Source organism: Varroa jacobsoni, unplaced genomic scaffold (assembly GCF_002532875.2).
Source record: "Varroa jacobsoni isolate VJ856 unplaced genomic scaffold, vjacob_1.0 scaffold_64, whole genome shotgun sequence".
Taxonomy (NCBI): Eukaryota; Metazoa; Arthropoda; class Arachnida; order Mesostigmata; family Varroidae; genus Varroa; species Varroa jacobsoni.
Window position 1 is genome coordinate 321,161 of NW_019212966.1, and position 27,858 is coordinate 349,018.

Genomic DNA, 27,858 nt, shown 5'->3' on the forward strand with positions numbered 1-27,858 from the left:
ATGTTCCACTTGATGTGAAAACCTTACGTTTCCACTGACAGAAAGCATTTTTTATTTGGTTTCAATGGTTACCATTGATGTCCAAGAATTTTTTTTATTAATTATTAATACGTATTGAAGATATCCTCTCTATCGGTACTATATACATATGTATATACAACGAAACGAACAGTCAGTTCTTTGTGAAGGTAGCCGAGCGATAGGCAAACTTAAAAATCACGACGACTTTCAGGTCACACCATTATGCTAATCACGTTCTGCATGTGGCGTCTGCATGCCTAGGGCTATTAGAAACAAACCCCACGAAGCAAATACATAACTAGACAACTCGCAGCTTACCCCTGGCACGTATTTTTACCCTCTCCGAACTGCAGTTCTTCAAAAGTACCTCACCAGTCTAATGTAGCTACTGTGCGCTTCAAGGCGGGTCATCTAATAGAAATCATCAAACTCCCTCCAAACCCTCTACACTACCCACCTATCTGTTTACTGAGACAAGCAGTCCTCTTATTTTATACAAATGCGAACTCACGTTTTCACTAACCCACGTGTTTAACTTAACGCTGACATAGACCACACCAATAGACAAGATGTCTCGCTAAAATACAAGCTAGCTTACTAATCAGTAATTCATCGGCATCCTCCAAGGGCTTGTCTCGTGTTGGTTATCTACAATTATATTTTAAAATTGACTACTGCAAAGAGTTTTCCGAAAGCACTCGGTCCTATATTGTGACACTGATAGGAGGAGAAAAAGCTGGCTAAGTATTAAGCGGTAGAAAAAAATTAAGAAATATTCATTACTTCTCGACAACCCATTTTGCAATCTATTAGCTTCTCAAGGACCTCAAGTAGGCCGGAGGAGCAATCAGTCGTTGCGGTAACTCCGTTCTGATGATGTCTCCTTGGTTCGTCCGCATCTATCTATCTACGCGTAACGTAGGGATCTTTGTTGAGTTGAAATTATTTAGGCAACGAATATCGATTAGGTTCAGAATAGATAACATGCAGCTCCGAGCGTGTCGAACCATTTGTTTTTTCAAGAAAAACATCAAAAATTGGTGTCATGATTTGGATAAATAAGAATTATTAAGCAAGAAGCGAATTCTACTTTCGCATTGTATAAATCTGGTCCTAATGATATTGCCCCAATATTAAACAAATTTAAGTCGCAAGATGGCTTTATTAAATAAGATCGGTCTTCGCGAAATAGGATCACCTCTTTCTGTCGTTCGAGATTACTTCCATTTATTGATACTCATCGACTTGGTCTGGTAAGGCCAGCGAGCTGAATCTCGTAGCAAGTTGTCTATGCATATCAGTGATAAGACTGCATGCCAGTAACATACCTCGAGATACTGACTGACCAATTCTGACATCTGATTGTGTTTCAGTCGCTTACTGAAGTAGGCCAAGCTCGTGACGTCTCGCATTCTAGTAATAAAAGCAAGTTAAGCTTTCCCTCATTACAGTCTACGTCAATGCCGCACTTTGCCAGTCACAAGGCAAGCAGTAATACGAAATGTCGCCACTAACATCACCTATGACTATTGTTCCTATTCGGCTGCTGTGTCACGACAAAGTACGGCCTAAAGGGCCCTGTCCCTACAATGTGCAACTCGTATAGCTCTTCGTGTCCGTAGTCATCGTTTCAAGGCTATCACGCCAAACCATAAGCAAAATAATAGTACAGCAGTGCTGCAGCCGCATTTGTTTGAAAGTCCGTCCGGGCGGCGACTGGCCGCAGATGAGTTTCGCTTGCGTCCAGGGCAGCTGACTGGTTATAGATGACCATGGACCTATCCAGTGTATTCGCTTAGGAGTCAATAGTTTTTACGAACGATATACCCTATGCTAAACCGGCAGGAATTTTACATGCGACTGCTAAAGGCTGTGGGCGCCGAGTCCATATAGCGGGCGCCAGGTACGACTCCTTCTATGACTTTACAGCCGACGGCTTTATTCCGATTGTCGTGATTGTTACCCCAACAAATCTACGGTTTACACAACACCAACAGCTTCTTCTACTTCGCCTCCTACGAACATCATCCGTACACCCACCAAGCCAACGAGGCATTATTTTCGGAGACGGGGCAACTCCGCAAGGTTAAGCTACGAAGAGTAACCTGGCCTACATTGCTGTTTTCTCGGTGCGAGTTTGACTCTTTTCCCTTTTCTTCGAAGCTGCATTACCTGATCATAGTGTTCCTGTTGGGAATACCACAGAAACAGACTAGGCCCGTCGTCTGCCATGCCTCACACAGACGCTGCCCTCGATGTCCCACCGCCCTCCAGCTCTAAACTTAGGTTAGAGCTGCACAGATCTGTCAGAACGAGCCGGGTAAGCCTGCCACGCTAGCACGCAGAAGACCCAAGCAGCACGCGGAGGGAGCGACTCAGCGGCTGCAGCGACGGCGGAGGATTCTGCTATCATTGGCCTATTTATAGCAGCTCACGTCGGTAGCAGGAGGCCACCCATCCGCTGAATGGCACAAGCAAGAACATGTAGTGAAAAATAGCAATATGCTCGCGGCGTCCGGTATGTGCATACATTATATCAGCTGTCATTGTTGTCGCTGTTATTATTAGATCAATTGTGTACAAATGGCGGCGTACAGTCATGAGGCATCATTGCGACCATGTTCCCATCTCCCTTTAAGTAGAAGACTATAAAAACATTGCAGCAAAGCAAAAGCAAACGAAAATTCGGGAAGAAGCTGCTTCCTGGTTAGTCCAAATTAGGAATAGTTAGCGCGGTCAGCTGCCTACCAGTAGATGGTTAGCCACTGATACCTCTAGGCCTGCCTCCTAATCTTCTTCGAAGGCAGCACGCACGAGGCGGATATTACTCAATTGTAAGGCAACGAACGCGAAACGTATATGACAGAGCTGGTTAGATTAATGTGACCATCAACAATTCATGATAACCCGAGTGTGGGTAACGGCAGAAGAGTGATACAGCGGTAATACAAGCTAAGCCTAGGCACACGAATCGTCCTGAATAGGCGAAGATCTATCTATCGGTTAAGTGAGTTGACCTAAAACAACGAGCGAAGAAATTTATACCGGGGCTGATTGCCAATGAGTATCCACCGTTGGTTTGCCAAAGGACCCAATTCGATTTGAAAGACAATAGGCACTTGAGCAATAGCAATTATTTCAGGTAACGTTTAAATTACCGCTGCCTGTTCTATCCGGTGTGCGGCATAGTATGCTGCAAAGTATTTAATTTATTATGTTTGACAGTTTTAAAAACAGGCGGACTTAGCATTGCAAAAAGAATAACATGAACAAACAACAACAACAACATAGGGCACTTCTAATTTTACTGGAAGTATCAATAATCTGCTATTGTATGCCATTCAGGACCTAATGACTGAATGGCAGAACGAACAGAGTTGTTTCCATTTCAGAAGACGTTGAAGCCCCTTTGCTAGTGGTTTCTCTGCGGACTTTGTCAATCCCACAATTTTACAGAGAAACCTACATTTTAACATTGTCAGTGCGGCAAATTTTAGTAAATCGTTCGCACGGCCGTCTCTACCTCACCTTTTGACCACGTGGCTCAAAAGAGCACAATTATCTCGAGCGGCTCAGAGGGTTGCAGACGTGCGCAGACACAAATGCATACGATCTGAGGAAGCTGTGAGACCGTGATGACAATATACTGGCATTCGCTCTATCCGTTGCTCAGCTATTTACTAAAGGTGTAAAAAGCCCTGATCTATTCAAGACATACCTAGCCATACGCGCAACTTTGTTGCTATTATCGTTCCTTACCTTCAGTTACGGTCAATCGCCGATCTTATTATCATAGTTCTAATGAATACCTACTCCAGCTGCAAATAGACGAAACTCGTACGACGTCTACCAGTTTGGATTTAGCCGACATCGTGAGATATAATTCGAGTTTATTAGCCTGTCATCCCTAAGAAGGCCTAGACGCTGTAGATAATCGATATTCGAAAAATATTTGTCTGCATCTCCACACTTCCATATTATATAAAGTATAGTCATTATTGATGAATATCTATCCAGGAAAGATAAAAAGTCCGCTCTGGCCTCGTCATAGTTTCGATCTCTCAAACGCTACCATTGTTCTCCTTTGCACTCTTCTTTTATTACTTCCATGAATCTCGATTATTCGTCTGCAGAAAACATTACGCAGTTCTGTATTGCAGACCGTTAACAACTGTGGCAAAATTTACAAATATAAACAAACTCGAAAACCAGAATCCACCAATATTGACTTTGTTGGTGTTTGTCTGCCTTTTGCTCGTCTCCCGACTCTATCGACGCAAGATATATCTGAATATTTAATTTCTTATGGATAAAGAGAATTGTACACTTTTTCTCTGGTTTGGTCTAACAGGAAAATGGCAATAAACTGAACAGAAACAGGCCAATGGTAGGAGAAAGGGTACTCGCCGTTCAACAGAACAGAGGTTCTTCTTTCGAGTTCCATAGCAGCATCTTTGCGACGAAAGATTATAGCGTAGCTAAATAGTTAATGGGTTCTAGCGAATGCTATATCGGCAATTTACAAAATTTCCTCCAGGTTTAAACAGCGCACATATAGGCTCACAAAGAAGGAAGTTTATGACTATAAATAAAAACTGGATAGTGACATTCAAATGCACGCAGAACACTATAGGAAATAGATCGCGTACAAGGTGTACGTCAATTGCGCCGCTTGAAGAGCCTTGCAGAGATAAACGGAAGGCAAAAGCAAATAAGCTTGTTTCCATATAAACAGATTATTTACGGTTCTCGGACAAAATACAAGGCACAAGGTTTTCACAACTGCTCGCCTTTGGGAAAACGAATTCTTCTAAACTTTGGAGCTAAATCTATCCATGTAAGCTGCTATTGAACTGTATTCCAGTTGTAGACACTACATAAGCTTTAACATTTGTTTTTAATTTACTATAGTACTGACTTACAATGACATACCAAATCGAACAGACGAAAAGATGTGCCACTTATTTCTGAAACAATTGGTTCGAAAATAATTTACCCTGATCTGTTGAGATGGTTATGCCCTCAAAAACGTCAATAACAAAGGTGGCGGCAGCAGCAGCGACCGCACGTGTTCCTTGGAGTGTCGATGCAGACAACCGTCGGAACGCCAAAAGAAGCCATTCGATTGTTGGACACACTGCCCCCAACAGTACCGTTGTTGATGACTCTGCCGCTGTCATCCGGTAGAGAGCGCATCTAGCGGACCATTACGAACAAACCAAAATAGCTTAGGACGAAATAAAAGCTAAAAGAGCAGGTATCTTCTTTCGGTTAAGAGATTGAGAAGAAACAACCTGAGCGAGCGATGGAGTGAGGAAGACAATAAAAATAAAGCCAGAGCCTTTTCTCCTTCTTAGTCCTGAACGGACGGGATCTTTTCCGCAGACCCAGAAGCACTGCACTGCCATGGCCAACACCAGGGAAGCGCCTCGTAGCTCCATCTCTCTTTTCTCTTTTTCTACAGAGAATGAGAGGCTTGGCCTGGCATAAAGGTTTGTTTAGCGGTAACAGACAGGACGCATGTGTCCTCAGCCGTTCGGGCCAGCCCGAAAACGACCGCTTAAGCTTCTTTGGCTTTATGCCTTGACTACCTCACTGCTGTCCTCCGCTCGACTGTTATGCGCATGAGCACGTATAGGTGTTCGGCTGCACCGGCCAAATATAGGCAACTTACTCATCTAGATAGAGCAATTGGCCGCCACTGCGATCATCCAGCGTTATTATAGCACTGTTGCTTTGGTGCCGTCCTTTGGTTTTGTGTCGTTCTTTGAAAAGCTAGACGCCATTGAAGAGAACGGTTGGATAATCTTTTCTCTCGAGACCGTACGAACATATCGAGGGTCAGTGAAGAAAAAGAAGCCTGCGGTCTTCGTCGCCGTCGACTGTGACAGAGATCATTAGCATGCTGGCGCTGTTAAATTTTTCTGGCAGAGCGCTAAAGCTGAAAACGGACCTGTTTGTCATTCGTCTGGTTATTTCTGCTTCTTAGAACAGCTGCTACGGGATGTGATACACTAGATATTTGCAGTGCAGTTCGTTCTTCCTGAATCCGACAACACTCATCTGGGCCATCGCGTTAGACATCGTGAGGCTGGCCGATCCGAAGGGGGGCCTGTCTCCGTTCGAGAAAGAGTGTAATCTATGATGGTTAATTTTGCCAGACTGGCGGGATACGATATGCACAGGCCTTATAGAGCGATAAAACGATCATGACGCATAAAACATGTTGACAATAGCAGATATGGATCTCCGAATGCTATTCTGATCTGTTATGTAAGACGTTATTTTGACGAAGAAAGGCCAGCTGACTCTGTACAGCAGGACATTATTGCCGTAAGCGAACCACAGGTCGACCTGCTATTCAAGTAACTACGGCAATTTGTCAGGCCATTATTATCCTAGCAACGAAAGTCTCTGTGCCGATTTTCACATGGTCCGAGAATGTACTCTAGGAATAGTGGACACCCAAGCCGCCGATCTGCGTTTAATGTGGAACAAAAATATAATGTCTCGCCGAACGCCAAAGATTGCCCATGGTTACGCATACGGCCTCATCGTTAAAGTTGACATGTTTTCTGACAGCAGCTTTTCAGCATTCTACAAGTAATGCAGGTCGGTATTATAAATTTTTATCGTAACAGATGATAAGAACCTTATAAGTTTCTCGAAAAAAAATCTAAACTAAAAAGTAGATTGAAATTAATTAGCTATGTGTAAGTGCAATCTACAAAACTGTCGTGCGAAACCTTCGATTAATATACATTAACGAATGATATTCAAATTGATCCCGTTATCGTAACGTCATCTAATGTTATCGACGTTTCGTATTTAAAGTAGAGTCACAGTTGTCACGCGCAGACCCAGTAAGCCTATATAAGCCGTATCTACTAATAGTGGTCGTACTCCAGTAGTAGTTCCAGCAAGCGACTAATCTGCATTTCCGACACCACGGCGAGGTAAGACGGCTTGAATTAGAATAAAAACGGACGGACGATGTGCTTTGCTTAGCTTCTTAAACGTATGTGTCCCAGAAGGTATGCTACCAAGAATGAACAACCCAAAAATCTGGGTTGCTCATGGTCTTTCATTCCACAGTTTGCCTGCGAATGGTGCATCGGCCAGCGGCACCCTAATTATGAAAGGCAGCTAAACGAAAGAACACTTACAGGGCGTACCGTCTAGGGTTTTTGATAAAGGATAAACGAACCCAGTCATTAACTAAATGAAGGGAATTACGTGTGCATAACCAGTCCTTTGTAAAAAAAAAAATTCCCTCCAAACAAGTTGCACAGAGAAGCACTTCGTAAACAATTTACAGTTTCGTATATGAGGACAAACGTCATCAGGTACGGTGCGGCGGTTGCAGTCTGTGGTGGAGCAATGGTAGAAGTATCTAGACAGGACAGACAGCTCTCCTGTGCTGGACATTCACTGCACATCATTGAGATATATTTGGATATGTCTTATGCTCTTTTACGGAATGTGCCCCTGCGCCTATCAAAGGTTCCACAGATATGCCTGAAAATCGAGCACATTTTTTTCTACAGTGCTTACTGAAAAATGAACTCAATCGTAAACAGATCATCCAGTTCGAGTTGTTGAAGAATTATAGAACATGAAATTAACTTTTCTAGGTATTTTATAATTCAATGATCTTACGACGAGTAGCAGTTGTAGTCAAGAGTTATAAGCATCGCGTTAAAACTTGACGTTCGAAACAATGTTCAATGGTAATAACCGAAATAACGCTCGCGATGTCTATTCCAACGTAAATGAAAGAGTAAAATCAAGATTTGGACATCGACCACGCTCGAATTTGAAATTGAAAATACTTCGGTTTCGCTTACACTCATTACACTTGCTTGGTCCTTCTTGCACAATTACGTTAGACACAAAAGGATGCCTTCCTCTTTTCTGATCCCGAATCGGCGGGACACGAACAGAGGATGCAAGATGATTTATGTCCTATTCTTCCAGGTTACAGACAAACGATTCGTTTGATTGCAGCTCGCTACATTCACTCCTAACAACAACAAAAAGATCAATAGCCTAGTCAATACTTCAAAGAAAAAAGCTCAAATCGAGTCGTAAATGTTTAGACTCATAGCATTTTTCACTAGTCTCAGATGTCTGCTAGCAAAACCATAATTTTGGGTTTTAAATGCTAGAAACTCAAAAAACAAAAAAAAAATTGTCAATCTTTTCATAGTATCGTTAACCTAGGCTTTACTACGAAATATGATTCGTGGAGTTATATACGATCATGTGCCTGATCCATAACCAACATCCCAAGTCGTACTTCGCATGCTAATTATACAAGGAATGTTACAAGTTAATAAGATGATTATTAAGTTCGGGGTGAGACATTCAAATTGGTACGAATTTGGGACACTGTGTGTCATAGTAATGATTTCTAGTACCACAAAATACTCTTTATATAAAAAAATATATTTTCTAAAAGACAGTAGCGGCGTTATTTTCGGAATTCAAGCGAAGTTCCTGTGTTTACGCATAACGTTCCTTAACAAGGTTCTAAATTGTGTTTTTCCCGATATCAACGGTCACTTGGGTTTTGAAACAGCCAATAGAGATTTTCGGCATGCTCGAGAACGTTTGCTAGTGTTTAAATTTAAAGGGTTCGAAAATTCAGTAAAATGGCCCCGAACGTAATTTTTCATGCAACAAGATCTTGTTGTACAAATATTAATGGCAGTTTTAAAGAACAGGATTTCAATTACCACGATACGTTACCTTGATTAGTCTTTATAAGGCTTTCAAGCGCCTTTTTGCACTACTTGTACTTGTCCGCCCGAGCACTCGCATTTCTAGGACCTGCTAATTTCATTCCACTAGATTGTCGAATTGATACCCACCAATATCCCTTGTTATTTGCAGAGTGAACAAGGAATACCTTAAAAATAACTAGTGGGTAGGTCGAGCTGTTAGTGGAAAATGCAGTTGTGATTAATAGTATATATTGATAATCAGGAATGACACTTATAGCCTACACAAAGGTTTCATTCCAGCATATTTATATGTAACCTATAAAAAAAAAAGCCCAGATTTATATATCTCGCCTTGTGTTATATATACACGTAGTCCACCCAATAGGTACACAGTTGCTGTGCAGCCAACGCTAAGTCTAACCTACCCAATAATTTCAAACCAAAAGCGCTAATTTTCTTCATTACCGTTCACTGGATAACTAATTACCCGCATGTAGACGTATCTACAAATTCGGTACACACAGTACGACGCGGTAGTTATTATCACATAGTATGGCAGTAAACATACACCGCATCGGGTCACACCCCAGAAAAACACGTTCGTAAATGTTCTCAAAAGCAAACTTTGACAGAAAATAGGCACAAATAGACGCCATTATTTTCAGTGTCCACCGACACGTGTTGCTGTGCTTAATAGGCCAGACATATGCCAAAATCTGCCATGTTCCTAACGATGACATCTACAACGAAATTTCAAATTGTCACAGTAGTTTACGCGGGTAGATAACTGACACTAACGAGGTAAACATCGACAATTACATCGATCGTAAGCTGCAAAGAGCTTACGACAGGATTAAAATAAAACTTACACAGACTCCTTGTTCTACTCACTCAGCTCTAGTGCTTTCTTTTAAACTATTCGGTTCGTTTCCAGTCGCCATGTAAAGTAGGCACAGATCATTGTACAAATTTGCCATTCCGGCTCTCCAGTGAGCACCATTTTGTTCAGACAACAAACACTGTAGTATTTATCCCTTTTGTCGTTCTCATACCATCCCTAGTACATTTATCTATAGTTATAGTTGAACTCTCAGTAGGAGCAGTAATGCTGCTAGTGTAGGACACGCCAGAATTTGTCATTCATTACAGGCTGCCGAACGCCACTCACAAGAGACAAAGAACCCATATACAACAGATACAAAATATATAACTAGCGTCATAACTTAGCGCCAACAATGGCGGAAGCATCTCACAAAATGCCATGGCGTGGGCCAAGATCGAGTGGCAATTAATGTGCGACGCAGGCATCACTTATCGACCGCTAAACAGCAGTTTTTCTAATTACGAATGCGACAACGCAGCTGGCTGTCGGCGGCCATTTATGGGTAGTGCGCAAATGCTGCACGCGCACCAAAATGTCCACACTGTTATGAAGAAAAAAAATTATTGAAGAGCCTTTTTACGATCAAATCGAGCCCGTTCAACCCGCTATTGTAGCCGGCAACAATAATTTCCCTATTGGCACTCGCATAAGTTTCCCTAGCGGCGAACGAGGTAACGAACGACACGCATTCACCCTAATATTTACAGACGGAGCCACGCAAAACGCAAATGATCATCCGTTTTATAGATACTCTGTCAGACTGACGTTTGCTTGTCACTTCTAGACGTTCACACTTTCTGCCACATGATGATACTGAATACACGAATGCAGGGAGGTCATCAACGCTCCATGAGAACTCCAGAAGATGAATTACGAGCAAAAACATCCTTCCTGTGCTTGCAGACATCGGCACCGTTAAAAATGTTGTTAAGTTGTGATTTTTAATACACCATCTCCCGTCTCGTTGTTTTTTGGCATTGATTCCGGGCACAGAATCTCGCATTCAAGTCTAACAAACAAACAAACAAAAAAAAAGAGACAAATTGACACAGCAGTGATTCGGTCTCGAAACATTTCTATTATCCGTTATATATATATAACAGAATTACGTGCACGATGGATTTTTACTTCGCTTTATATTGAAAATAGATATAGATGAGGTGACGGAAATGATTACATCGAACCGAACTGATGTATTACATCAGCATATTGATGTGATTTTTCGAAGACGTTCCGCCCATAGTTAGTTGTGGTGCAGTACGGCATTGACGGTGAACTAGTATAAAAGTGGCAGTAAGCGACGTTAATTGAATCTACTGCGTGAACATCTTGGCATCATCAACATTCGTTTTTGAATTACCACGACTCCATGTTGCAAGCCTTCGTCCGCATCTCTGTCCTTTCGTTTGTATCGTTTGTACGAGGAAAACTACAATAACGTAATAAAATAACGTTGGGCTTGCCAAGGGAACATGCCCTATGGCGTGGCCGTGGTTTGACCGGCCAAGTTCAGATCCATCGTCCGGCGCCAGCGCACGTTCTACTGCGAACGCTGTACACACCACTAGAAAATCAGCGATTAGCAACCATAGCGACCTCGCCTTTTACTACGTATGAGCTTTTTCCCTTCTCTTCAGCAGCCCTGTTATCTGAAGCTTGTTTCTGCGGATGAAGACGGGCTTCATCGCTTACCCACGAGGAAGGACCTGGGGCGTCGCTGATCGTTCGTTAATCTACACACACTCTGACGCACACGGTGGTCATGGCGCCAGGTGCAGGCAATGCGAAATTAGTGAGCGTGTCGCTGATGTTGCTCCGACCTATCGTCTGTTTTCGCGTAAAGCCTAACAACAGGAACAGACGTAGCACGATGATGAACTAAAGTGAACTCTATAATCTTTTCCTGCCACAACAAACGGCCACGTTGCCTGCAGTTGACTGAGGACCAGCAAGCCAAGACCGAGTATGAGATCGAAAACGTCGTCATAGTTCACAGAAAAATTAAATATGTTGGCCATTTGGTGTTGCAATGGGCCGTATCAGTCGTATAAGTCGGTCACGGAAGAGCGGATCTGATGTCCGCATTACGGGAGTCGCTATGTACAGCTCTGTATGCATGTAAATATGTATGTAAAATGTACAGCTTTGCCTGCCAGAGGAGACAGTGACACCCATAGAGGTAAACTAATCTCATACATGTGTCCCACACGCGTATGAAAACATACAGAAAAAACACAGCTCCACTAAACTTTTTCGTTTAATTTCCCTATTCATTTGGACCGGCCATTACAACGAATCGTTCGGCGCGATATTACTGTCAAAAGTCATTTAGAGAACATTTATCCAAACATATTTTTTTACGTGTGTGTATATATATATACACGCGGCTGTGGAGAGTTAATGTTTCAAAACAATACAATTCATCTTAACATATTTAGACGGTATATAATGGTAATGGGTACTCCTCGGTAATGGTTGGCTAGAAAAAGACAAAATGTGTATACCTTATTATATGGCCGGGTTTGGTATGAGGACGATTTCTGTCAACGACCAGAATGCAACGCGTCTGTCGTTCAGTCCATTTTACTTCAGTTTTTTTCTATTTATTAAGACAACTGATGCGCTGATGAAAACTCACGGCTAACCCTCAACACGTATTTGATAGAACAATCCGAACAATGAATCCTATTCCAGCTACTGCAAATAGAACAGCTACGCAACAGGTCCCGCTTAGGGAGAATTTATCGTTTTAAAGTCGAAGTATATGGATTTTAGTCGTATTTGGGTGACATTTGGATATTTGAAATTTCCATTTTGTTCTTGAAATGATCACAGTTTTTTGATCTCTAAGAAAACGTTGTGCAGTTTCCTTTCTTCTTATACCGTAGACGTTTTGATTAGACTGTTATAGCCGTGTTTGCTCCGCATTCAATTGCGCCATTAAAAAAAATTATATTCAAATGGATCGTTTTCGTCTACGAGGGAGGGAGGGAGGGAGGGAGGGAGGGAGGGAGGGAGGGGACCACGTCACGCTGCTTCGTTCCAATACAAGATGCTCAATTACGTCCGTATGGCTCGCCGCATTCGTCCTGTGTGACTCTACGCTATAACAGCCCGCCGCAACTTTTAAATCGTCTTTTTGACTCCGCTTGTCGCTTTCTCAAGGCTTCTTCGACCCGTTCAGTTCATTATCAGCCCCTATCAGACACGCGCGCCTCTTTACGATAAGAATACTTGCAGATAGATCCAGACGCACGGAGACAGCCGATATGGAGCTACAGCAATACGACCTTACAACCATTGTAACCATAATGTAATGCTGAGAGAAATAAACGAAAACATGGGATCAGGGCTAATTATACAGTTAATATCTTCATAGTTTGTGCTCACGTTAGCAACAATTCTAATTAACTGTACTAAGGAACGAAGACCTATACGAGCACAACGTAATACAAATCCATACTACTACATCTAAACTATAAAAGAATTACTCTAACTAGAAAAAACTATCGACATTCAACCACGTCATTGCCTATGTACTTAAAAAATTTCACAAACGCTACATGTGCAACCTGACTAAGGTTAAATTTGAAGGTCAAAATCCTAGGCCACTAGATTTTTAATCAGGTACTGTGTACTGTTCTGGCATATTCCATGAGACTGATAAACAACTAAACGCTTGATCGACGTCGCCATTGTATGCTTTTGAATGTACAACACGGACAATTTTAATATGGGTATCTACTGAAATCTAAATAGTGCGATCCGTCTACTTTCGTACAACACCAAAACTGTAGACCTACAATAGATCCTTAAACTGAAATCGTACTGGCCACTACACAACAATCATCGATCGCGAGCGAAATGTCCGGTAAATTGCTTAAAACATTTTCCCTTGTTCACATACGAGGACGATCACGATCCGGTATTGACGGGCAGAGCTAGGATTACTTCAATCAATACCTCGCTTTATATTAATAGATTTTTAACAAGGGATGCCATGATCCCGTTCGTCCGGCCAGATCGCATCCAAATCGCGTTATTTCATAACCTGACTCGTAGGATCTGCGTAGGTGGCTTACAGTGGTAACTGTGCCACCAACAGGAAGCTGATTGATATAATTGAGAGGAAAAGATGATGATGATGATGAAAACTATCTATAATAATTATAATTGTGAAAGTGTAAGAGGTCGTCCAGTCGCCATAGCAGCGCGGTGGTACTAAGGGTATGTGTAGACATACTATTTCGTTTCCTGTATGGATCGAGCCGTGCAGCAGGACGTAAGCTTGCGGCCTCTGCTTCAGCCGCTCATTTTCGTCTTCTTTCAGGGATAGGCTATTGATCGAAAAGAAATGCAGGGCTTTGAATGGGAAGGACGACACTATACGTGTTCACGTTTGCAAGGTGTTTCTTTGCACGCAATGCCAAGTTCCGTTACCTGTTAGGTATTATTACTGTCATATTATATTGTTACTATCATGAGCCCGGTAAATTACATCTAAAAAAGTAAGCAATTATTATAAATATTGTTGAATTTATCAAGTTAACGTCGATTATTCTGTGGACGTTTTTCTCTACTGAGGTACCGAAACAGAGTTTACACCTCAAAGAGGTCGAATCGCTGCCGTGCATTTGAGAACGACGTTTTTTATAGGGCCCGCGTCTAGCGTCTGTGGTATGTAGCCACAGTGCGGTTTCCGTCAACTTGAAGCTGAGGTCAAAATGACCCCCAAGATTTAATTTTCTCAGGCATTAATTACAAGAGACGTCCGCAGCAGCCGTATCCACTCCTATCAATTAGCTAATTAGTTGGCCAAAGCATGTTGTTTCGCACGTTATACATCATTTCATGCGTGCATCATAAAAATCATCATTTATCCATGCGATTCAGAGCGTATCAACATCAGCTATACGTAGATTCGGGTTAAGGAACGCATTGCTATGCTTGTAGAGAAATAACATCACGTTCCAAGCCACTCAACCGACGAACGCCACACACAAGTCACCTGTATCGCTAGGGCATAGCTTGTCCTATTGTTATCGGGAGCAAGACACTATGGCGCGATCAGGCAGTACATATTACTGCCGCCACGGAGAAATGCGTAGAGAATTTGCCTTCCTTGTTATATTGCACATCACCGTGGCAACGCTTAAAATATCAATACAAAACGTGTCCTAAACTTTTTTCGATGGCCGCTATATAGTCCTTACCGCACAGGTTTTTGACGGCTTCAGAAGACCGAAGCGTCTCGGTCACTACATGGCATTTTGTTTTCGAAGTTTCTATCTGTTAAAACCTATTAGAACAACAATTACGTTGACCAAATTGTTCCGTACTTTGGTTGCGCTACGAGGCAGCTGATACCAAGGCCAATAGTAGTTCATTGAACATTGTCGCCTCGTTTTTCTTCTGCCGCACCTTTTTGCACTTCAGTCACAATTACGCGCAATCTTTGACGCTTCTCATTGAGAAATTGAGTGAGGAGTACCATGTCTGTTTTCTGTCGGTGAATTTATTCCCGACTAAAAACTGCCATCCAATATCGTTCTTTTTAACCTTACGGCCTGGGCGAAACAAGTATCTAAGGGTTGCTAAATGTAATCGCGGCGACATATTCCACTTAACGCAAATTTTGGAAAACCATCGGCGGGAAAACCGCAAATGTAAAGGCTCTTGAAATGCATGGTGTATTACCCCGTTGCCGAAGGGCCGCGCTTGCCTTCCTAGTGGAAGCGGGCGTAGTGACGGTGGCTTGACCTTGCTTACATAAGGACGACCTGGGTTTCGAAGATGCATTGCTTCATATAAATGAAAATGGCTATGCTGCTAAAAAGATAAAAGTTAAGGAAAGAAGGAGGAAGGAATTCTTTTTTTGCCACGGCTTCTAGTAATATGAAGAACGAAGGTAGAGTGATAATATCCAAAGACAAAAGACTCCGACCTCCAGTGAGCAATACTTGACTTCCTGGTCAGCTACTGTCAGTTGATGCTCGAACCGAAGCGCGGAGCTTGTCTTCATCTCTTCCTTTTTCGACTCCCTAATTTGGTATTTCACAATTCGGTTCTAGTGCAGTTTTCGGATCCGCTGTATGCCGGCGAAACAACCCAGCGCTCCGCCAAGAGAGAACCTTCACCGAGGTCAGAGGTTTTAGGGCATGTAAATAACGGTCGGCAGGCTGCGCGTGAAGAGTTGAAGTTTTAATGGGTCACCTGTATGGCCAGTACATACTGCCAAGGTCTAGCGATGGCATTTTAGATAAGAGAGAACGTAAGAAGCAATTTCCCATCTTTGCTCAACAAGCAACAGCGTACAGCTGTTGAGCTAATAGCGAACAATAGTAGCTATATGGAAGCCGCTTGTCCTGAGTACTCGGTGGCTGTACGAGTTATGGCTGACTTGAATCGCGAGCGAGCTAGTATGCCATGCTACGTATTTATGCCGCAGGCCAACGAAATTTTTCTCATTGAGGGCGAGCGACAGCGGCCCGTGGGCGGACCAGCGGGATTCAGATAACGAGGGGATGGACGGAGATTCAGAAGATATAATCAATTTTGACAATGTCAATTGAATTTTCAAACCGCACTATCGTGTGCGCATAGTTATGTTTACGCATAGATAGATACTCGTCCTTCGTCCATACACCGACATGTACTCATAGACAACACATAGCACCACCTTTTGCGCACCTTGATAGGGAGATAGTATAAAGACTCTGCCGAAGACTCTTCTGTCAAACAAAGAAAGTTAAGTAAGAGCCAACATTTCAGCTAGAGTGTTTGCGTTCAACGTTAACTATAAAGTTTCCTTGGTTCTTGTAAGTGTTCTTTTTTACTCGCTGCTATCTCACCACTGCCCGCCGAAAATGAACTAATGTCTAAAAAAGTTAGGAGTTAGCCGAGGCTTTCGTATGTTGGCGATACTAACTGCTTCTCCGGATTCACAGCTGATGGTTGACAATAATGATGGCACTGGTGACCTGTAGCTGACGTCACCGATTTCACGCTTCGATAAAACCTGAAGGTACCGACGAAACGGCAGCCAAATAAACGATTCCGGGTGCAAAACTACTGAAAGAAGCAGCGGTAACAATAGACGCGATGCCGATGTAATAGGCTAGAACAAAACTGGGGCTAGGATTAAAGGAAGCTGTTGAAAATCTGACTACCGGCGGCCGCCACTATTTTTGTTTCTACCGATATCCCAGCCCGGGAGTAATTTCACCCACATGGTTTGATGCCAATTCTGTTGCACTATACGGTATTGTCAACTTATTCATATCGAAGAACTCGTAAAGGACGAACCAACTATTGGCGCTGCTTAAGACACAGAACAAGATAGGGGCAGTGCGACTGTTTTGTGGGACAAGGATCTATAATATGAACAAACAACGCTGTACAAACACGTAGAGTCTACTCCGTGGCCCCTCTCCTAATTAGCCTAAGCGATATATTTGTATGTCAATTCAACTGTGAAGATATGCTTTTTGTCATTGTTATTATTTTTACCAAGTCAATGTTATGTGGTACAATTTAACGTTCAAAACTTGGTCCCTTCAGCCTTCCAGTTTTTTTACCGATTCTGCTCCTACAGATAGCAGATATTTTACGATAGCTGTCTTTGATCCATGGCAGACATCTGCCTACGTTTACAGGACAACAAATCTATAATAACACGGCTTACACAGATACCTTACGTCAGCAGCATAATGTTTTATTTAACCTTACTTCTACTACTCAACGATGTGTACAGTAAAACGTTGATTGGCGACAATTTTATACCTAAGTTAAAACACACGACAACCGAAACGACTCGACAAATATCTCTACCCATCAGATACCGTCTGCGGTCTATGTTTTTTATTCAATTTTCACTTAATCGACACTAAAGGTATAGTTTGACAAAAAAGCATTAACAAAATAGTATAGTGCTAGCCTCCTCCGTACTACAGATCTAGAGCCATATATAATAGTGCATTTTGATTTTATCGTTAACGACAATTTTCAAAGTTTCTCATATCATGACCATCTGTTTGACGTCTTCACACGCAAGCTCATAAACCATTTGCGAAACGCACAGAAACTAGCGTATCCGAAAATGATTGCAGTCGTTTGTCTCATTCCCTTCAGTATATAACTTGTAGAGGTCTCTGCAATACCGGCTTTATGATAAACACTTTCGCGCAGATACTGCCATCTCGGTCGAACTAGTCCTAGAACTAAAAAGACTCTGTTCGAAATAGTTTATTTCTCCAAACGTATAGCACAAAGCGAATACTTCCCATTCCCGATTAAGGATTTTTAGTGGACAACATAGGTACTGAACCCATGGATGACAGATTTTTACCGATCTACTAGTATTTTTCCCACTTTTTATTAGTTTGCCAAATTAAGGAGAAGCCCTTCTGGTATGGGTATTCTAACAGGGCACGCCTATCGACTCGACCGGTTCGGCCTCACACGTTACTGCGCGCCCTACCCTTCCAATGAAATGATTCTCCTACTTTTCGCCTATAAATCGTAACCGACGGATTTGTGTGATTCGCCACACCCACTTTCCGAAGAAACAACGCTTTCCGTCAAACGTCACTGCGCTTTTCTTATCTTTACTATTATTTCGTATCCTTTAAAGGAAGGATCACTACTGCTTAAAATAGGCCACAGGAGCCAATGTATTTTATTAGATTCATAAGATTTTATACAGTCTGCTCATGTGTCGTGGCGACTCAGTAAGGTCTTACTGCAAGGGCATTTGATAGAGATGTCATTCCTTTCGGATATTTCTGCCTTCGTTGCCCACTCCGCGGGTTTTTTTTCATAGAAATACACGTTGACTAAATAATGTTATCGGTTTATTTCTCATTCCGGTAATTGATAATCACATCTATCTATAAAGTTACATAAGCCGTACACGGATCTGTTTCCCCTACATAGCTAATTTAGCACAGTGTTTTTTTTCAATACTTCAAACATACTTCACTTCAACCGATTTTCCAATAACAGCGTCGCTATGTACAGTGATGGAAAAACAAAGGCACGACAAACATTCGCTGCGTGTCGCCTGTTGTATTGATTGCTTAAGTTGAAGCGAGCAAAAGTTAGAAGTCATTGCAGTAATCATGCCGGTAAACGCTCAACAGTTTTCTGCATGTTATCTACGAAGCAAGCCTATATGGGTCGCAAGCGGCCCGCGCTCAACGAGAGTAGTCCACCGCAGCCATGACTACAGCAGCAGGCCGCGTTCGACCAGGAGCTATTCTGTTCGCTCGTCATATCTGTGCCAGGTCACAACAACAGTCGTAACAGTATGAAAGCGGGTTGACATGAAGAATCAGTCCCAAGCACAAACTAAACGTATTTTCAGCCGACATTGGCAAACGCTACTGGCGTCTGTTTACCTATCTGCCTACCAATGTTCCCGTTTCCTTCGGCCTCGAGCAGCCAACGATCTTGCAGGCTGACGAGATGCTCTCAAGTCAAGATACAGGTCAAGGTACAGAAGCAGCACAAACAGCATAAGCAGAAGAAGGTGGAACAACTCATCAACGAACGTCGGTGACCCGTTAACTGTTTGCTTTCTGTAGTGTTAGAACACAGAGAACAGATAAGCGTAGACTGTGCAGGACAGTATCAAGTTGGGGCTATGAACGGCATGCCACTCGCGGTCCCTAGCGTGTCTGGCGACGGCTCCCGCACCGTCATTGATCTAAACCTTATCTATGTCTTGACTAGATACTAGAAACGAGTCCCTCGTGGAATTGTAGCACTATATCAGGGCTTTGCTGGCGGTAACTAGCGGCGTTGACAAATAGATAGATAATGGAAGATTTGAGATGCTTCAATGTGTTGTTCACGAGATAGAGTGAAACTGAGAGGCGATGACAGCAAAAGAATATAGGCAGCTAGTTAAATAAAAATATGGGTTACTCGGGGTAACAGCTCAAAGGTAGCGACAGCAGCAAGATCCAATCCATCAATAGGCAATAAACTGCAGCTGACTGATAGCTGGTACGAAAACAGACACTTTTTTACCTGTTCAATAGTACATATTCGCCCACGAGAAACCCACCTAAAAAATAAAAAACGCTGCACAGTAATACTGCAGTAGGTGGATAATATGAAGATTTTATAAAATATGTTAAGGTTTGACAAGGTGTTTCACGGAAAGGCAGTTACAATTGTCGGGAGTGGGATCTGGGCTCCATGTTTGATTGTAGAATGGGTTTCGTGTTGAGTGCCTGGCCTATGGACAGGAAGGACGTGACCTATGGCACTAAATTGTCTCCTGCCAGGTAGAATAAATACACCGATGGGACATAACTTCACTCGTGTTTCATAGATTCGCTTTTATTTTGCTGTCTAATACAATGATGTGTACAAATTAAGTTCTGCAATAATTTCGGTTGCTTTCATCCGTAGTCAACCAAATCCAAAGCAATAGCGAACCTAAGGTTCTGATGCAAGTCCTAATGGTCACTTTCCTAACTTTCTGCCTTTGACTAAACCATTCCGTCCAATCTGAAAAACAAGGTTTGTAGATTTATAGCTCGGGTCGGTGAACTTCTATAGATGCAGTTGTAGACAACCCCGTTATCTATCATTAAATGTAGCACAAACATACACCGTTGCCGCTGGATCACTGTTGATCTACAATACACACGATAATTAACTGAAGCCATTTACCTTTCTTTGGTCTTATAATCTGCTCAGGCCTCGCTTTTCTGCAAGCACTTCTCAGCCTTCAAGGTACATCCAGATAACCGACCTAACCCCACCAAGGCCGTCTACAAGCCGCTAATTCTCTAAGGGTTACTGCGTGACGCAGAACACTTGAGACACGCTCAACATTACGATATGTTAGTGCTTGGCGTCTGCACTCGAACACTGCTTACAACAATCAAAAAGCAATGTGAGAACAGATGATGCCATGATGAGAAAGCCAACGTAGGCCACCTGTGCAATGAAATATCTACAGTCATCCGCTAGTGGCTACCGCTATAATAAGTGCTGATTCCCTCGTGCAGCAGGACAAACAGCTAAGGCTTCTAGATAGTGCCAGAGTACCAGTAGGAATGGCATAAAGAGAAGAAGACGCCCTACGTTGAGAACTGGTCCGTCAGCTCGAGTCTGGAGAGTTATAGTTATAACTCATGGTGACAGAAGGGGGCCTGGTAGAAAAAAAGCACTACAGTGGTCTATAAAAGTTGCTGGCTAATCGGTTGAGTCGCTATACCCTCTAGCACTCAATAGCCTTAAAGGGAAAGGTCATAAATGCAAATCGACTTTTGCTACTGTCTCCTAACTAAGTCAAGGAACACTGGGGATCTGTCTGTGAAACATCATTCGACATGTCGAGTTATTTAACACAGCCGCGATATAAATACCATACAGCATATAGTCATAATATGATGGCATAAACCACTGACGCAGTATTAAAACATGCAGGAAGAAGCAAACCGGAATTATATTTGCTATGGTTGCAACTTTGCTTTCCTTTTTCTATATAAAATATCCACTTTTTCGTTATAAATCATTTTCATTTGTTAGTTAGTAACTGTATCTGGCGAAAAAATAGTACATTAGTACATATATTTCCGTACAGCGACACGTCCATTATGATACACGAAATCGGAACAAAGAACTCCTTCCGTTATTAAAATAATTTTTATGCCACAAAAACGTTCCCCAGACTTTTTACGACTTCTTTTTTTCAGCAATATTATATACTCTTCCTTATACTGGAGTTGGACATTTTATCCTGCGCGGATGTGGATTTGGAATAGCATTCACTGATTTTCCAATTATCACAGTCAGTTCAGAAGCGACATCAAAATTTTCGTAATAATTGCCACTGCCATACTAGCAAAAGTTAACATGGTAACATGAAATAAAATTTAGCGCAAAATATTGTCTCTATAATATATTTATTTTTGGGTTTCTTTTGTCGAAGGAACAGTCTTCTTTGTCTTCGTCAGATGGAATCCCCTTGCGCAAATGCACAGACGTCTCTATACACTATAGAACTGTTTCGCAGCAGTTTCCGCCGTAATGCCAGCAAAAGTTTCCAAGGATTAGCCCGGACAATAGGCCGTGCGGCGACTACGATGGCAGCAGCAGCAGCGGGACAAATTATATTGGATCAGGAGCAAAGCCAGGTAGACGATGATATTATACTAAAACATGAATACAAAATGCAATCTATATCCGATAAGTGTCAGCGCACGATTCTCTCGGGTCTGATAGCTGCCGCTTCCGTCACCGAACGAAGCAGCTGGGCCGATCAGAGAAACAAGCTCCTAAAGAGGCCTGATGCTGACGAGGACACCACAGTACAGCACAAGCAAGAGTAGTAGCGCCAGCAGCTGCTGTACGCAAACGTCCCAAAATACCGACCAGCCGCTGGAGACTAGCTGCATACCCTTTCGATGAGATCACATGGGCGATGCTCGTACGCTCACTGAGGACGATTGCCTGACCATTCAAAAGGGAGAATCACAAGCGGCCAGCCAACAAATGGAGGCCGCAGCGCACAACGAGTTGCTATGCGAACAAATCAATCTTCGCGTGACGCCTCTCAAGCGCAGAAGCGCTTGGTACATACACCTACACATACACACAAACACATATACACACACGTACTCACCTTTTCACTCACGATTAAATGCCGTCTGTTAATCTTTTCAAATCCAATGAAATTTACACTTAACTATAAATTATCTTTACTACTGTTCGCTCTTTTAATTGAAATCAGCTAGATGTGAGTTTTGCCAGGCAAATATCTCTTAGTTTATATTCCTAATGAAGCTAGCTCCGGAAAAGTGGCTTTGACTATATATCAGTCACCATAGTACAGTTCATGGTCCAAATTGTTTGTTGTTTCTTTTCATGTAAACATTATAGACTTTGTTCAGGTGCTGTCAGCTGACGATAGATCCCCAATATTTTTGTGGGAAGAAACCGGTTACGGACAGCGGACAGCTGTCCCGTTTCTGTCACTATGGATCTCTACAAACCGCTTTTCGACAACAGCTAATGACACTGATAACGCATGATACTGCAGCAATTTCAGTGAATGCCATCACCAAACATGCAACTGAAAGATCACCCCCCAAAAGGTAGTTACCGACATCACCCCGAGCCACCACACCCGTTACCTCGACAAGTCGATGACGCCCAACCACAAACAACTCATCAACGAGTCACGATGGAGATGTCGCCTGGACGCTGACTGTGACTGCTTTCGAAACAGAAGGGCATGGGCAAACCGTTGACCTCATCGTAGGATCAGTCGCAGACCAGCGACCCATGGTCAGGCTTTGACCTTCATATTCCAGTTAAGTCTCTCTCATTTGGCAAATTCCATTTGCCCATACAGAATCGGCAGAGGCGAGATATATAAAGCCTTACACAGTCCGTTTCTCGCGCTGGCTGCCCATCGAACTTTACAAACGCATCGCCGTCGTCGAACACGCCCCACCTGCTATCAAGCAATCATTATTATTCCTGCTAATCACGGCTGTTATTCTGCTTAATGCCATGAGCCACTGCGTGTACCTTCCTCTTGGCTTTTAATCCGCATTTGTTCTACTTTGGCTTCTCGTCAAGATCGCTCGATCCGAACAGAGACGCACGTGCCTTGTTTTATGACGTACCGCTAGCTCTCGAAAACATACGGAACGACAGACGAATGTACAGGCAATTAGACCGTAACAATATGGACGACGATTAAATTCAACCCAATAACAGCAGTTAGACTAGGTGAAAGTAGTTGCCATTCTTATCAGTTGGTAGAGTTGTCTACTGAGCCGGACGCATTTCATTATAGAATCGTAGTGGCCGCGGAAAGTTTGCACCTCCGTATTCGCAGCTGCCACCGCCACGGCGGGAACATCCCTCTAACTGCTGCTGCTGCTGCTGCTGCTGCCGCCGTTTCTTTTACCTTATCTATTAACCCTATCCCCTAACCACAAAGTACCACAACCTTTACGTAATAACAATGTCATATATAGAGATTCTTGTGACGATTCTGCGCCGACTAGCGCTGCTATTATCAGCGACCGTTGTCGACTATGGTTGTTCTAATAGCCAATGCATTTCTAGATGTCTGAATGTCTACCTGTGCTTCTAAGAAATCCAGCCTAGCTAGCAACTGCCGCAGCCGGCTGGTACGGCAAAGCCGGCAAGAAGATGGCAATCGGTCACTTCCAAGTGAGACACAAACAACGGGGAGAGCGACAAAGGCCACAGCGGTCGTAGTAATGAGAGTGGCACTGGAAGTCCGCAGAAGGTCGAAAGGTGGGCGCGGCTCAATACGGAAAGACGACCAGCGCGCTACGGCCCGGGCAAACGACGATCGAAAACACCAACGACAGTGGCAGTGAGAGCAACGCACCGCCGCTGTAGAACGAATACGAACATCAGACCATTTCAGCTCGAATAGGGGCGAAGTGTAGCTCTGCCAAGCAAGGATATCACTGACGTTGGCCGTCGTCGTTGCTATATCTGTGACACAGCTGCCGTTTCGCCCTGTTATCAAATACCTATGCGCGGCGACACGAGTAATGAAGTTAACAATACGCAATATCCTTTGTTGCCTTTACCTTCAGTATCCGCGATTGGATCATTATTGTTGGCCACAGGCTGAGCAGCGTGACTGCATTCGTATTGTAAGCATCTATCTTACCGTTACATTTTGCCCTGTTGCAGCCGAGCCATGAATTTGACAACGAGACTCTCTTCTCTAGAGTGAGGTACGAGCAACATCACCGGGAGTCCGAAAAATAACTTTTCAATAAAATAACCAAAGTGAAAGACAACGAACCAGAGAGACAAGGGGAACAAATCGCTTGAAGCACGCGCCTGGGGGCATCTGAATGTTGAACGGACAGAAAAATACGCGAATGTTATCTTTCTCTATTTCTTTCTCCATATGTATAGAAGATTAGTGCCAGCGTGTCTAAGAGCTACGACGACTAACTAGCGAATGTCCATTCTATTGGTATAGAAGGGACGCACGCGAAAAAATACACCTGACAGGGGTTGCGCGATTACTCGTAAGCAATTAGCAATGTAGCCAAGTCCCATTATCGATTCGTTTTCACAGACAGAGATCGTAACTGTTCGACTGTGAATGATACAATACAGCTACCGAGTTGGACGATCAATGCGATTGACCGGAAAGCCGAGCCAGTACAATGGTATAGAACACAGTCGCTAGCGAACAGAACTAATTAAAGCACGTGGGTGCTCAGTCGAGGTGCCGTTTGTCCTCGTTCTCGTCCCCACAACATAAATAGGTCAGCTACAACTTGGTGAGCAAATTCTGCCAGAGTTATTGAGTCAGTCTAGTTGGACAGTATTACTTCACGTCCTCCTCGCAGGTTTAATGAAAACCTTCAGGTACAGAAGATAAGCTACATGCAAATTTTAGGGGGCATGAATACAAAGTCGTCTGTCACTTTAGTATACCATTCGTTTCAGACACTCACTTGGATTCTCTAACTATTGCCTGCCTACTTGACTTGTTTTTACCTTTCGATCCTAGTAATTTTTTGTAGCCAGTAAGAAACTCGTTAAAAAAATAGTCCTATCCCCGCCTGACGTCACAACCGGTCATCCGACGACTCGCTGCAACAGAAAAGGTTTGTCCTACCTCCTAGACACGTTCTCACCCGTCGCCACCGCCAATTATCATCGATGTGCAATCTAGCTTCGTTCTTGCCATCCTTCCCTTTACTGCTGACAAGAGCAAACGTTGCTTTCTATCAAGGATAACACTGCAATCAACTCGACATCGTGGCCCGTCTCCTTCGAAATATGGGTACACACATTTGGTAATACTCTCTAGTACCTAGTCGCTTAGTCACTCGGTCACTCGCTAATTAACTGGTTTCTATTCTCTATACTCGTTATCACTGCCCGGTGGCCGATCGTGGGGTCGGATACCTTACCACTCCTAGGTCGACCCCTTGCATTCACATTATTTCAGCAGGATTCGGTCTTATTCTGCTCGACCGAAAAGGACTTACCCATTGCAACGGTGAGGTTTCGGCCAGAGGCGCGTCTCGTTCGTTAGTAGATTGTATAGAAGACACAGAGCATACACAATTTATATGCAGCAATATATAGAAGAGATGGTGGTCCGTTGTAGAACTGGTAACCCGTCACCTAGTGCTTTTTACAATTTGCTAGTTAATGGTTCATTGGAACAAACTTACAGACGTACATATGTACTTTTGTTGCAAGTTCAGCCAGTACGTCCGATACTTGTTATTCCTTATATGGGGGATATTAGAGTTGGTGAAGTTGTTTTTGTATAATGGGCCACAATGCTTGAAATGGCACTCTCTACAAGCCGATTTCGTGGTAAAGCTGAGAAGATCAGACACCATTGGCCGTAGTACATCCGACTAAAGTGTTCCGAATCAAAATTCACGAAAAAGAAGTATCCCCGTTAAACTCAATTGAAGAATCCTTAAGAATAATTCAGTGAACTCCAGAATGAAGGGAGTTCCTTCTCCGGTAGCTTGGTGACACACAGAAACCTTTACTATATAGATACCAAGTAGAACAAACGACACTTCCAAGTAGATAGCTGCAGAAGTTGGTCTTTTCTATTACTTTCTGCACGCGATCATAGTTGTAAAGGCCAATGGAGAGGTTTCTCACGAAGAAAGGCACGAAAAGACCTTGCGTTATCCAAGGCTACGTACACAGCGAACTCCACTTACTCCAGACCTCGTAGTTGCAAGGTTCTGCCTCTTTGATTTTCTTTATTCGCTTTATCTCACACAAATACGCTCTAAATTAGACTAACCGGCCAGCTTATGGAACAACTGAGTACTGTGCACTGAAGTGCATAGTGAAGGGAAAAAACTGAAACGAAGGGAAAAAAAACGAAGAGTTAGTCCGGTTTAGCGCGTGTGACGTAGAATCGCCGCCGGAGGAGAGCAGCAAGTGTCTCGGCTTATTCGTTGCGCGTTTTAAGTTCGCTGCTTTTTTTTCGACTGAACATTTGTTACGGTGCTGCACCTCGACAACGCGGCCAAATAGACAATGCACAGTTGTCCTGCCGCCAAACAAACATCAACGCAACGTTTGTTGACACCAAAATCCGACAACGAGAGTAGGTTATGTCATCCGTCGTTCCAGCAACCAGCCGCGGTTCGGTCGATCAGCAGCTATCCACTATCGTAAGATAGGTAAACAGGCACCGGTGGGGTAGTCCAATACACTCTATGGTCGAAGATCGGTTCCTACGGCCGGGTTACGCTATTTTAGAACGGATGGAATTCTTGCAGCTGGGCACCCGCTAAGGCAGTTAGCAAATTACTCAGATAGCTACTCACAGTGAATGAAAAAATACGAACCGATTTTACGCTCGTGGCAATCTACTAACGACCCCGGGGGGAATGGGGTGCTAGTGGGAAGAAGAACGAAAAAAAAGCCACAAGCCGGTACCACTTCTTCAGGCTATCGCAGTTATCATCGGACCCGACGGCAGGGACAACTGTTTGCTGCTCTCCGACCAATCCTGCCACGGTCCCACAGTTCTTCAGTCACACAATCACGCCACACAGAAGCAAGCGTATTGTGTTCTAGGGACGATCAGCCGACTCTATGATCACTCCAGCTACTTCTGTGGCCGTAACAGTTCTGCGATAGTAATAGTCTATTGATGTCCGTACTACTGCTGGTGTGGCAGCAGCGGTGCTCACTGCTGCACTCGACTCTGTCCGTCTGCAGACAGGGTGTGCCTCCTGCTAGAGTGCTAGCTGTGCGGGTCATCAGCCAGCGTAGGGACGATGTCCGCCACGAGAGGGCGCAACGGATAGTCGTGGCTAGAGTATTAGCGGCAACGGCCGCGGCGGGCTGAATGAAAATATTGACAGTGAAGAAGAGTCTTCACTTTCTAGCACGAGAGTATACGTGAAAAGCAGCTATTGCTGAGATTTTTTGGAAGAAGGGGCTAATTTGAAAGATGTTTCGTTAAAATTGCTCTTTTCAGCTGCAGATTCACGTATGGTCGGAGTAAAGTGGTCATATTGTGACTATATAGAAGTGTGCAGTGCACGTGAGTATAGTACCCGCACCGAAGCATTTGTCTGTCCACTGACACAAAGAGAGAACAGCTGACAGCCGAGAGGAGTTAGGCAACTGCCATGGTATTTATGAGTTAATGCGTTTCATAAGCGTGTATTTCTCTTTCTCTCTCCATATATATATGTG

The 27,858-nt window shown here is 43.3% G+C and overlaps 1 protein-coding gene and 1 long non-coding RNA gene across 3 annotated transcripts in view; both read right to left on the minus strand.

The window, feature by feature from the left end:
- Unc-115a (actin binding LIM protein Uncoordinated 115a) overlaps positions 1 to 27,389 on the minus strand; it is a 62,377-nt gene extending 34,988 nt beyond the window's left edge. Inside the window, exon 1 of the mRNA XM_086968920.1 lies at positions 25,659 to 27,389. Coding sequence (XP_086825046.1) covers positions 25,659 to 25,662 — 4 coding nt within the window. The 5' untranslated portion in view covers positions 25,663 to 27,389. The remainder of the gene's footprint in view (positions 1 to 25,658) is intronic.
- On the minus strand, positions 19,948 to 22,616 carry LOC111261775 (uncharacterized). 2 transcript variants are annotated; one of them, XR_002681202.2, is made up of 3 exons: positions 22,024 to 22,616; positions 20,314 to 20,514; positions 19,948 to 20,148 (listed from the first exon to the last, which is right to left on the minus strand). It is a non-coding gene; the product is annotated as an uncharacterized LOC111261775 (long non-coding RNA). The 2 variants fall into 2 exon arrangements; XR_015311787.1 differs by having other exon boundaries at positions 20,314 to 22,616.
- Positions 27,390 to 27,858: the final 469 nt, after the last annotated feature.